Source organism: Convolutriloba macropyga, chromosome 7 (assembly GCF_964194025.1).
Source record: "Convolutriloba macropyga chromosome 7, txConMacr16.3, whole genome shotgun sequence".
NCBI classification, from domain to species: domain Eukaryota; kingdom Metazoa; phylum Xenacoelomorpha; order Acoela; family Convolutidae; genus Convolutriloba; species Convolutriloba macropyga.
The window spans coordinates 13610931-13624576 of NC_134474.1; the positions used below are offsets into that span (position 1 = coordinate 13610931).

The 13646-nt window shown below is 35.7% G+C and overlaps 1 protein-coding gene across 1 annotated transcript in view; it reads right to left on the minus strand.

Annotated features, from left to right (window-relative positions):
• The window catches only part of LOC142342949 (von Willebrand factor A domain-containing protein 3B-like), a 57354-nt gene that overhangs the window by 25289 nt on the left and 18419 nt on the right, over nucleotides 1-13646 (minus strand). The window contains exons 9-11 of the mRNA XM_075394628.1: nucleotides 7450-7616; nucleotides 1214-1376; nucleotides 131-412 (exon numbers count right to left, since the gene is read on the minus strand). Of these exons, the coding sequence (XP_075250743.1) occupies nucleotides 131-412; nucleotides 1214-1376; nucleotides 7450-7616 (612 nt within the window). The remainder of the gene's footprint in view (nucleotides 1-130; nucleotides 413-1213; nucleotides 1377-7449; nucleotides 7617-13646) is intronic.

The following is a 13646-nucleotide window of genomic DNA, read 5'->3' on the forward strand; positions in this document are numbered from 1 at the left end:
CCGCCTGTGAAAGTTGATGACCTGACATCTTAAAACTTCCTCAAAAAAAGCTTACGAATGTCAAAAAACTATTTCTCAAATAATGGAAACATTTTTCTATATACGAAAAATCGTGCTGCAAATTTCCTACTTGTGGAATATCGGAAGGTGTTCTGGAATCATGATAGATGTGAAATCTCCCCCCACTAGTGGATGCCAGCTGCTTCAAGATATCATTTGCATCTTTGTCATGACAGTTGAATGAAATGGTGTGAATAGGGATTCTGGGGTGCAAGCATGCCTGGGCGTAGAGTGTCTTTGGGGGGTGGTCGGGTCTTCCGTCTGAGAGGAGGTACACAGCTTCTGTGCATCTGTCACCCAATGCATGTTTGAGGGCACCGAGGGTGTTTGTGGAGCCACCGGTTTCTATGTCCTTAAATGATGACAGAAGCTTGCTGACAGCTGGTCTGCAGTGCTAGCCAGTGGACACTATCTTTAATTAATATTGCGCTTAATTGTGGAATTTGGCGAGAAAAGATAAATTTATGGTATAATTACCAACTAATAAAATTGTTCCTTTGTCATCATATCGACACACTAAAAAGATCTTTTTACATGTATTAAGATACGTTTTGTTGAATTAAAGAGGTAAAATGGCTCTTTTTCTAGGCGGGTTTCAGGCGTGTATTGTGTTTATTTTTCGCGGTTTCCTTTTTATCTTATGCTCGTTGTATGCACACATAAGTGAAAAAATGACCGCGATTGGTTTAAAAATGGAATGCTATCAAACAAATCTGAGGTTTTCTGACCATTTATGTCAATCACCAGGTATGAATCTTGCGCGATCTTACAGGATCTTGTAATATGACAATTAAAATTCAACAAAAAAGGCCAAGTCCTTAACTAAGAGTCGGTGTGAACTCAATGCTGGCCCAGTCCAACGTTTGGTCCAATGATTGACATTTAGGATCTTTTCCGTTTGTGCCCCCCCAGCTTAGTGGGCGCATATTATTTGCACCCCCCAGACGCACGTGCCATATTTTCACATAATGATTTACTATGTAATGGCACGTGCTCTGTAACTGGGGGGAGCATAACGTACTGGGGGGGCACAAACGGAAAAGATCCGACATTTATTTTGTAAGATCTTACACGATTCCTACCAATCTGATTCAGCAGTCGAAGTTCTCAAGTTGAAAACCCTAAAGTCTACAGAAATCATTGTTCAACTTACCCTAACCCAGTCCCAAGCCTGTCTCAAATTCCCCTCAGAGACAGGCACTAAAGCATCTCTCCATGGTCTAACGTGTGAGTCAAACACTACTATGTTGAACATGGCCTTGTGTCTCAGCTGCTCCTGCATCAACTGGTACAGCTTCTCTTTCACAAGACTCAATCTAAACACATCAGTGACCAGGGTTAAGTGTGCAACCCAGGACACCTCTGATCAGACCATTTGGGTCGCACAACTAAACCTGGTCGGGTGCGGGACCCAAGACTCCACTGATCAGTCCACCTTCATTCTCGGAAGTTCGAGTCTGGCTCGACATTAGAATACAGTATATAGTCAGAGCAAAACAGTCGGTTTCAACATGGGTCTCGACAGAGCCATTTATAGTAATGCTGAATCTGATCAGGTCTATGTAAGTCAACCCGACCACTGTTTATGATCGGGTTGACTGGCTAGGTTTATTGCATTATAGAGCCTCTCCACGTCTCAAATGGCAATTAAATCTCAGCTCAAGATTTATTTCGGATTTGCCGGCATGAAATTGGCATGAAATTTTGGCCCGATTGCGTTTCTCAATTCATCTTACGGTAAAACTCGGAATTCGCTTGTACATTTGGTAAACGGATTTTGTGAAATCAGGAATCAGATTTTAGAAGCGTAATTCCAACGAAATTCCCAAAATGGAGGTCCTAATTTTTCATAATATGTCCATTTTTATAAAATTCAAGTCTTTTACAGATGTAAACAGAAATATTTTAACAGGATTTTCAATCAAGTGGACAAAAATTCCACGCGCAAACATATCTTTACCAAGATAAAATTATTTTTTTAAGAAACTCAATGAAAAATGTTAACGCTTGAAACATAAAAACAAACTTTGCAAAATTTTTCTGAAATTTTTGGAGCGCAAAAATAATTCGCAGCTTTTACATTTCTTTCACGTCAGTTAAAGAGATATGTCAATAGACAGATATACGTACCGAAAAAGCCGCAAAGAGATTGCTTTTAATTAAGCTTGGGATGTTAGGTAAAAACTTGATCAGGCCGGCACAATAATTGTAGCCGTTAGGCAAAAAATTTGAACCAAAGTTTTGCGGACATTAGGCGAGAACCATTTAAAACACATAAAATTTGTAGTTCAAAATATATTTGACGCTATATATTACTCAAGAGTCTCTAAACAATCATTTTTACATAAAAATGTTTTAAAAAAGCTGAATTAAAATGCACTATTTTTTCAAACGGTTGCATCATTTATACACTCCTAAATAACAATCAGGTGAGAGAATTTTCTTCCAAAAATACGAAGCAAGGAGTGCAGAAAGGTGCAATTTGACTCCATTTTATGCACAGCTTTATTCGATTAGCTCAGAGCTATGAAAAATTTCTAAAATAATATTGGCTTAATATGTGGATGGACCTGAACTGAAACGCTGCAAAAACTCACTATTTAAAAAACTTTCCAGGTTTTTAAGCTATTATGTTATCGAAACCAGTTTTAGGAGCGCTTGAATTTGTTAAAACCCAGCCATTAACGTACTTGACATATATGCTCTTATATATGAGAAATCAATCTTCTAAATCTCCCACAGCGAAGTTGATATGTTGAAGGAACTTATCTGTGTTTTCACTGAGTTTTTATACGTCAGGCAAAAATTAATTGGCAAAGAAATTCTTATGAAACAATTTTGGACGGGCTCCTTGCATTTCCAGGTTGAATTTTTTTCCTCGGAGTTTTGAGGATTTGAAAAGAGGCAACACGTTTTTTGAGAAAATGTAATTTATACGTAATGTTCTGTTCCAACGGGTACCTAGATTTTTTCCTCAATACTTCTTGACAACGCAACTTCGAAGTTTGTATATTTAAAACTGTTTTTACAATAGCTGAAAACAAATCTGTTTTTACCGTTGAAGTATTTTGTAATCAGGATGTTGTTTGAACTATTTCAGTTTAAATTAATCAGAGTTTTTTTAGAGTTTTGGTCTCCGTTTTCTGTATTTCGTTAATGTGTATCTTGTGAAATTTATAGTTTTGATCATTATGTCTAGTGTCGTAGTTTTCCTGGGCAATTTTGTTGTTTTTTGAATAACATAAATGTTTATATATAATTTTTCTGAAATTTTCTAGAAATGGACATTTTCATCTAACTTGGTGCACAGCTAATGTTATTAAATTGAGTTGCTTCTGATGTATACACCTGCAGAATTTGGGCATTCTATGTAAATTTTTCTATCACAAGTCGTAGAATTTTCGATTTCTGATTATTTTACTGCAAATTATCAACAAATTCTTGCTTTAAAATGAAGGAGAAATATAAGAAATTAATGTCCGCAAGTTACTGCTCTGGTCACTGTATTAAATATGCAATCGAATGACAATTGCTTAGGTGAGCAAATTCACAAGTCGCAATTTCTTACCGACTGTGCGGAGTTGTGCTAAATGAATCTCAAAAAGGGATCTAGTGTTATTCTTTTCATTCCGTTAATAGGGAGTGAAATGTGAAATCAGTGCAATGAAAAAACAGAAACACCACTTACAGATGAACTAGAGATGATCTTGTCAAACCAACAAAAAGTGGAAACACACTTCAACAAAAATAAAAATTTGCATAATGAAGACTGATCAAGATTCCATTATTGTTGGCACTGGTACTCACTTGTCTCTATAAAGTCAATTGTAGTTTTTTATTGCTATCTATGATAATTCGTATTTGCTGGTATAGAGAACAGTTATAAACACAGCTTAAATAGACTGAATTGCTAGCTCTTTTAGAAGCTAAAACATATTAGACTTTGAGATAAACCATTAAACCATTTTGCAAGAATCTTTACAAGAAGAATAAATATTCGCCTTACAAGAGTCTTACAAGATTAGTTCAAATATAATCAGTTGAGCCAAAAGATCAGTTCAAATATCTTTCAGGTCACCGATACTGTATAAAATAAAAAAATGTTGTTTCATGGCTATTTGAAGCGTTGATATGTGGTCGTTTTGGTGTAGTCATTTTTTCTCTTATAAGTCACTCAGCGATTTCAGATACCCTAGATGTTTGCAAGTTTCTTTTTTTAAGGTTACATCTCAGCTGAGCAGCATCAACACTCTTGTGCCGAATCATTAATTTTGAACGAAAATTAATGGACCCGTTATACTGAGTAAATACATTTCGAGAACAAGAACATAGTTAAATGAGACCCATATTCTTATAGTAAGTTCCTGAAATCAGATTTTCTAAGCGTAATTCCAACGAAATTCCCAAAACGGAGGTCCTAATTTTTCATAATAAGTCCATTTTTATAAAATTCAAGTCTTTTACGGATGTAAACAGAAATATTTTAACAGGATTTTCAATCAAAAGGACAAAATTCCATGCGCAAGCATATATCTTTAGCAAGATAAAATTATTTTTTTAAGGAAACTCAAAGAAAAATGTTAACGCTTGGAACATAAAAACAAATTTTTGCAAAATGTTTACTATATTTTACTCAAATGACGCTATATTTTACTCAAAAGTCTCTAAACAATCATTTTTACATAAAAATGCTTTAAAAAAGCAGAATTAAAATGCACTATTTTTTCAAACGGTTGCATCATTTATACACTCCTAGGTAACAATCAGGTGAGAGAATTTTCTTGCAAAAATACGAGGCAAAGAGTGCAGAAAGATGCATTTTGACTCCATTTTATGCACAGCTTTATTCTATTAGCTCAGAGCTATGAAAAATTTCTAAAATAATATTGGCATAATATGTGGATGGACCTGAACTGAAACGCTGCAAAAACTCACTATTTAAAAAAGTTTCCAGGTTTTTAAGCTATTATATTATCGAAACAAGTTTTAGGAGCCCTTGAATTTGTTAAAACCCAGCCATTAACGTACTTGACATATATGCTCTTATATATGAGGAATCAATCTTCTAAATCTCCCACAGCGAAGTTGATATGTTGAAGGAACTTATCTGTGTTTTCACTGAGTTTTTATACGTCAGGCAAAAATTTATTGGCAAAGAAATTCGTATGAAACAATTGTGGATGAGCTCCTTGCATTTCCAGGTGAAATTTTTTTCCCCGGAGTTTTGAGGATTTGAAAAGAAGCAACAAGTTTTGTGAGAAAATGTAATTTATAAGTAATGTTCTTTTGCAACGGGAACCTAGATTTTTTCTTCAACATTTCTTTGAAGTTTGTTTATTTTAAACTGCTTTTACAATAACTGAAAACAAATCTGTTTTCACCGTTGAGTTATTTTATAATCAGGATGATGTTTGAAACTTTTTCATGTTTATTTAATCAGAGGTTTTTGTAGACTTTTTTGTCTCTATTTTCTGTATTTCTTTGTTATGTATCTTGTGAATTTTACAGTTTGGATCATTATTTCTAGTGCTGTAGTTTTCCTGGGCAATTTTGCTGTTTTTTGAATAACATAAATGTTTATATATATAATTTTTCTGAAATTTTCTAGAAATGGACATTTTCATCTAACTTGGTGCACAGCTAATGTTATTGAATTGAGTTGCTTCTGATGTATACACCTGCAGAATTGGGTCATTCTATGTAAATTTTTCTATCACAAGTAGAATTTTCGATTTCTGATTATTTTACTGCAAATTATCAACAAATTCTTGCTTTAAAATGAAGGAGAAATATAAGAAATTAATGTCCGCAAGTTACTGCTCTGGTCAATGTATTAAGTTTGCAATCGAATGACACTTGCCTATGTGGGCAAATTCACAAGTCGCAATTTCTTAGCGGCTGTGCGGAGTTGTGATAATGAATCTCAAAAAGGGATCCAGTGTTATTCTTTTCATTCCGTTGATAGGGAGTGAAATGTGAAATCCCTGCAATGAAAAAACAGAAACACCACCAACAGATGAACTAGAGATGATCTTGTCAAATCAACAAAAAGTGGAAACAAACTGCAATAAAAATAAAAATTTACATAATGAAAACTGATCAAGATTCCATTATTGTTGACACTGGTACTCACTTGTCTCTGTAAAGTCAATTGTCGTTATTTAATGTTATCTATGATAATTTGTATATGCTGGTATAGAAAACAGTTATAAACACAGCTTACATAGACTGAATTGGTAGCTTTTTTAGAAGTTAAAACATATTAGACTTTGAGATAAATCATTTTGCAAGAATCTTTACAACAAAAATAAATATTCGTTTTACAAGAGTCTTACAAGATTAGTTCAAAAATAATCAGTTGAGCCAAAAGATCAGTTCAAATATCTTTCAGGTCACCGATACTGTATAAAATAAAAAAAAATATTGTTTCATGGCTATTTGAAGCGTTGGTATGTGGTCGTTTTGGTGTAGTCATTTTTTCTCTTATAAGTCACTCAGCGATTTCAGATACCCTAGATGTTTGCAAGTTTCTTTTTTTAAGGTTACATCTCAGCTGAGCAGCATCAACACTCTTGCGCCGAATAAGATCCCCTCTTTATGCATCACTCCTCATTGGTCTAATGTAAGTATGACACCGAAAATAATCACCATTTGCTTTTTATTTAACATCATAACCTCAATTGTTATTTACCGTCCAGGTACTCTTATTAATTGTTAATGAAAGTTAATGGACCCCTTATTCTGAGTAAGTACACTTCGAGAACGCTGGCGATCAAGCAAGCCGATAGGCAAGCAAGCCGAATTTTGAAAATGAGGTCAAGTAAGCCGAAAAATTTTTCGGATACCTGTATTTTAATTTGCCCCTGGCGGGCCGGTGGGCGCACCGCGATAACTGGCCCGCTATTTCCGGATTACATCCCTCAGCGGATGAGAGGCATGGCCATGGAAAGCGGTCTGCTGAGGCCCATATCCACTAGATGTCTAAAAATTAACGCATTTTTGTTTCTTTGGTGCATTGGAATACATTATGCACTATAATACTACGCGCAGTATTGATTGTAACGGCTGACAATGTATTATTTCTGATAGATTACATAACTATTACATAACTTTCGGCTTGCTTTTCTGTCGGCTTGCTTGCCTATCGGCTTACTTTGCATTCGCCTTCGAGAACAAGGACAGAGTTAGATGAGACCTATATTCTTATAGCAAGTTCCCGCCTCAAAGTCAAAATATCAAAAAGATGCGAACGTTAATAATAATAATAGTAATAAATTAATAATATACGCATTTATACTTATATAATCTCAGTTTCAATAGGAATTTTTCACGTTATCATACCGTTCGTTCGGCAAACTTTTCATTTAACTTTTCACCAATTTTTCCTACCTTGACTCCATAGACGCACTCGTGTCCACTAGAATGTATACTCTGTCCTCACACACAGTCCCGAACAGTTCCCGACTTCCTTGGGACAACCAGGACACTCTGGTGTCTATCTGTCTCATCAAACCTCCCACTCTCTCCTCGTACTCGCGGAACATCTTACCCGTCACCTGAAAAAATGACGTCTAATGAACTAATAAGTGACCGAACTTCGAGTATTGTAAATATTGTTAGAAAGGATATGAGCTTTTTTCCACGGGTTATTTTATGCACTGCGGAGGCTAAAAATTATTTTGACATATCAACACTTTTCATTATTAACAGAAAAAAGCTCGAGTCAGGATAGCACGATTACATGTAGAATGTGTTTCTACTTAAATCAGAGCGCTGAAAAAGCACTTATATCAAAGCAGAGAAAAGTTATCTAAGCTTAAAACAAAAATTAAAGAGAGTTTTTACTGAGAATTTATCTGAATACAAAGGGCGCCAGAAAAATAATCTACAGCCAAAAAACCCAATGTGTATAAATACTCAAACCTTGAACTATATTTTTTCCTATTGCAGAAGCCATCAGAAAAAATTTTCATAGAATAATTGAACTGCTGCGACAAGTGGGACTTGATATTACACTATAACAATCGTAGGTGTGATCAAACTTGTCGGACACCTGTAGTGATCCCTAGTACAACTCCAACCGTTACCTTGTCAGATGTTGCAACCTTTTGGCCAGCGACAACTATTTTGCAGGATTTTTCGAAGTCTGTTGTTAATCAAACACTATTTAAGGAGGTTTATCTGAGCTACTTTTATGTCTGTTTTAGCAAAAGAGCTAATGCTGCTCACGCAGAGGTTGAGACGTAGTTGGTGAATCCCAGAGCTATCTTGCAAAACTTAGTCACATGTCTTGCAAAGTCCGTGAAAGAGACTGTTATTATGCAGTACGATAGTCATGGCAAAACCTAGCAATAATATTAGTTCTAAATAAGGGATCATATTAACGATTGTAATACGAACTGTTCTACTGTAACGGGTCTATGAAATTATTGTTAAACGTCCAATTATGGCCTTATTACAAATAATATGTTTTCAAATTTCTTGTTTACTATTTCTGCACTCTTTATTGTTTTTTTAAGTTTAAAATATTAATTAGCTAAATATGAATGTTTATAGACCATTGTAATTATTATAAATATGGTAATTTGTTGGAAAATATAATTATGTACTATAATTGATTTCTTATATTGATGTGCACCATTTTTTTTTAAAAAAAAACTTCTGTATTTCAAATAAATAATTAACTATATAGTGTAATAATTTATGAGAACTGCGCATGAAGCTAAATTCATAAAAATATAATTACATAGTATTTTAAAAACGAAAGTAAGATTGTTACAATAGTGTCTCTTACCAAAATAAAATAAATTTGTTGTTAATTTTGTCATGCGATTTTGCAATGTGTGATGGTTTCAAATAAACATCAAGAAAATTCGAAGTTTTCTTTTCTTAAAGTTTCAAAGACCGAAAGAAGAACTTTGCTGCTATGTCGATAAGTAATGGCCACAAAACTAAACTCGATTCTAAATTTATTTTGGCGCTATTATTATCTTATTGACCTATCAATCAGATGTCAGGAGTAAATTCTCCCATCAATACAAACATTATTCTAACATTCACTTACCTCCAACTAACGAAATCGGTTGTCTTTAGGTCACATGTGATACTCATGAAGTGTTGGTTTCGGAACTAAGATCTGTTCATATGTCAATCAAGTAAAATATTTTTTGCAAATCTAAATTTTCTCTGTATATTTCTGCATAGATAAGTACTATAAATATGCGCTATAATTTGTATATCTTAAGTTTGAATTTTAATTTGAAATTCAGCTTATCGAAATCTTTTCACCCGTTTTATCGACCACAAAAAGGGTGTCCAGACCACCAGCAGACAGACAATTTCGGGATCTACAGAATACAGAATCAGCTACTGCGTGAATTATGTCATTTTTGGCGAAATGTTTCGCAGATACGAAAAAGGACAAAATCAACAACGCTGGTACTATACGGGACCTACAGGTAACCAGTATCTATCTTAGTAAGTGCGGTCAAGATGCAATTATTAAACGTAGAAGAATAATGAGTCCTGGAAATTAGATAGACACGCCGTATAAAGACATCAGATTTACAATTCAAAATTAGATTTCTCCTAAAAAGAGAGTAATAACGGCAGGAAGGGCTAAACTTATGTCCGTAATACAAATAATACAATGTCTAAGGGTGTCAGACGACAATTTCCCAGCACGTCTCAGAGGAAAAGCACGCTATTGTGACTTCGAAAAACTCAAAACAGGGACCAAGCTCAAAGATGAGTTGGTAAAAAGTAAAATTTATCTCGGGTTTAAAAGATCCTGAACCTAAACATAGACCACTAGTTGGCTTTAAACAAAATCATCAATGTCTGTTACTGAAATAAGTGAGAGCTTACAGTTCAGAAGTCAAGCACTCGCTTTCGCAAGTTCTTATCAGGTAATAAGACACATTCTAGTAAACATGTCCAGAGGTAAAAAAATGAAACACCTGTGAGGGACACCTCTCAAAAATGAGTAGAAGCAAACCCCAACCAAATTCAGGTAAAAACAATAAACAGAATAAATTTTGTGAAGAAGAAAAAATTTCATCGGCGCAACCATCTCTAGCATCGGAGATCGCAATGTTTTATACTAAAGAACAAAAATTTAGCATGCCTACGACATGCAAATATATATCTCAATAAATAACTGCAAAGTAAAAAGGCAGGTAGACACAGGTGCAGATAGCACAGTGATAACATCAAAATTATGGAAGCCTGGTAAACTTCAGTTGGATGGTAAAATAAGACATCTCGAAGCTTATGATGGTCGTCGATTAACGATCCTGGGATCACTTACTTGTGACGTCAGGTGGATCTGAAGCAGGTACAGACAAAAGTAAGTAGCAGTTTTGCTTGCTGATGAGGAATTTGTACTACTTGGTAGAGACCTTCTACTCAAACGTGATGTGAACATCATCACAACCGAACACTTTGCTGCTGTGATGGGTTACAAAACTCAAGTGAAGTTGATACCAGGATAACAGCCAATGTTCTGCAAAGCCAGAAAATATCACTACCTCTTCAAGACAAGGTCACAGAGAAGTTGCAACAGATGGTCATCTTTGAAGTTTTACAGCCAAGGGGAGTCACTAATGCATCTTGTGGTGTGTCAGAGGAAGAAGAGTGGAAAACTGACCCGTTATGTGTGGACTTGAAAGTGCATATCAATGGCAAGATCATGGATGAGGACAACTCAATACCAGACATGGAGTCGAATTTCCAAAACCTACATGGGGCTTCATTTTTTGGCAAAATTGGTCTCCCAGGTGCCTACTAGTGAATTGAAATTGACAAAGAGGCAAAAGACATGTGCTGAATCAACGCATCTCAAGGACAGTTCAAGACGTAGTGGCTACCTCAAGGATTAAAAAACTCTTCGTCAATCTTCCAAAATTGCATCGATTCAACACCCGAATTATTAATCAAAGGTTTTGTGATCGTTCAAGACACTGTATTGACCTTTGCAGCTATCCAGGAGCAGTTCGACAAGAAGTTCCTTGCAGTCAAGAGTCAATTACGTGAGAAATACCTTAATATTAATGAGAAAAAAATCTAACTTAAAACCAGTCAATAGCATTAATTTTTGGTATGCACCATTTCAAAAGAAGGAATGGCACCAGATACCAAAAAGAATAAAAAAAGTAAGAAATGCTAAAGCAATAACTCAACTATCAACAAGCAACTCGAACCGTTTGTTGGGCTGGAAATTTTTTACGGAAGAATGATTCCTGATTTTGCAACAGAAATGCTACCACTGAATGACATGAGAAACAACGATTTCTCATGGGGCAAAATGCAACGAAAAACATTTGAAGATACAAAAAACTAATTATGTGCTAAAACCCTTCTACAGCCTTACAGTTTGCAAAAAGAAGCCACTGCAACTACTGACGCCTCTTGAAAAGCAGTTGACGGGTTCTTTCTCAAAAAGAACATCCAGTAATATATATCTCGGGGAAATTGACTCTAGCGGAACCATTAATTCAAACACAGAGCGTGAAGCACTGGCAATTGTCTTTGTGGTCACAGGATTGAAACAATTTTTTCTTAGAAGAAGATTTACCCTACAGACAGACCACAAACCACTCAAATATCTCTTTGCATCAGACGAGGAGGTCTCGAAAACAGCATCAGTTAGAATCACGAAATGGGCAACAGCTCTAATGGGTTTAGATTTTGAGCTGAAGTACACACCAGGAAAGCAGTTACCCCACGCAGATGCTTTGAGCCGAATGGACGTTGATGGTGACGAATCCAACAACAATCTAGTATGCTTCACAATCAGTAACATCTACTTCATTCATAGTGATTTGGTGACCCAACCAGATATCAAAATTAAACTTGGAACAAGCAGTCTTTTCCAAGGCTTAATGAAAAGAATCGAAAGCGGCATTGGGAAACAAAGTTCTGAAGCGGAAAAAGGATTCGAGCACAGATACATTGACAATATACAATGGAATCATTTTCAGAAGTGTTTTTCTTTTCATTCCACCCAAAAAAGCGCATCCTGGGAAAATTGCAATTGATGCATCAGTCAGAATGATAGCATGGTAGCCTGGCATTACCTAAGCCGTTCAGCATTTTTTTTCAGTAAATGTATTAATTATCAAAGAAACCGGCATAGCCTGGGAAAAGTAATCTCCACGTGTCCACGAGCCGACGTTTGGGAACAATTCCAAGTGGACTAGGTTATGTCAGGGACCAAGACAATATCTTAAAAATTGTTGACGCAGGTTCAGACCGGATAGAAAGTTTCCCCGCGGCAAATAGAACATCAGAAGCAGTTAAAGTATATTTTAGTCAAACCTGTGCAAGATTCGGAATACCAGTGTACTTTAGTATCTAATAATGATCCTGAATTTTAAAGTGAGGACCTTAAACAGTGGTGTGAATCACTGGAAATTAAGGAATTGGACTCAATCCTCTATCATCCGAGACCCAATGGACTAGTTGAGAGCGCTGTTTAGACAGTGGGCACTTCAAACGTAGAGTCCCAATCGCAACGTGTCATCTTGGGCATTCCAGCAAAGGGCACTGATGACACATCGAAACACTTCAAAGACGAGGGGCAAAACGACGGTTGAACTACTTACGTAACGCAGAATGAGAGTACCAGCGATAGCAGATTTCAATTTGTGCAAACTCATTCTTTTAAGGGCCAACAAAAAGACAAAGACAGTTCCTGCCAGCTTCATCATCAGGAAGGTCTTGAACACATCTTTCATACAGCCCGAAAACTCAACACGGACTATTCTAGTGAGCGACAACCAATTTGCAAGACTAGAAGAGGACAATGTGAAAACTGAACTAGCAGTGGAGGAGACCATATCCCAACCAGAACCACAAGTTCAGAAAACAGATGCGGGACCTTCACATCAAGACGAAGCTTATGCAGCCACATCAGCTGCAGAGCACCAACAACCCAAACCCAAACTATCAGAGCCTTCACAAACTTGAACAAGAAATAGAAAACAACCTTATAGATATGGAGATTCTGACCCACAAACTTACTTGAAAAGGGAAAGCGTATATGATGATTTTAAGGAAACATCGAGAAACTTAGAGGTTTTTATTAAAAATTCGAAAAACGAAAAAGAACTTACCTGACGAACTTTGCTGCTTTTTTGATCAGTATTCGTCACAAAAGTAAAGTTGATGCTATATTTGTTTCGGCGCTATATTTATCTTATTTACCTGTCAATCAGATATCGGAAGTATTTTCTCTCTCCCATAGATACCTGATTCTAACCTCTATGGACCTCCAAATAATGAACTCAATTGTATCTAGGCCACATGTGATTCTCATGAAGAATTGATGAAAAAAAAATCATGTCCGCGAGTTGGAACTAAGATCTATTCACATGCCAATGAAGTAATATGTTTTTAGCTGATCTAAATTTTCTCTAAATATTTTTGCTTAGATAAGTACTATAAATACGAGCTAAAATTTGTTTATTTTAAAATACAATTTTAAATTGAAATTCAGTTTATTGAATTGTTTTGAACCGGGTTATCAACCACAACACAATGTGCCAAATTAACGGGATTAAAAGAAATCGAATTAAGCTTTTCCG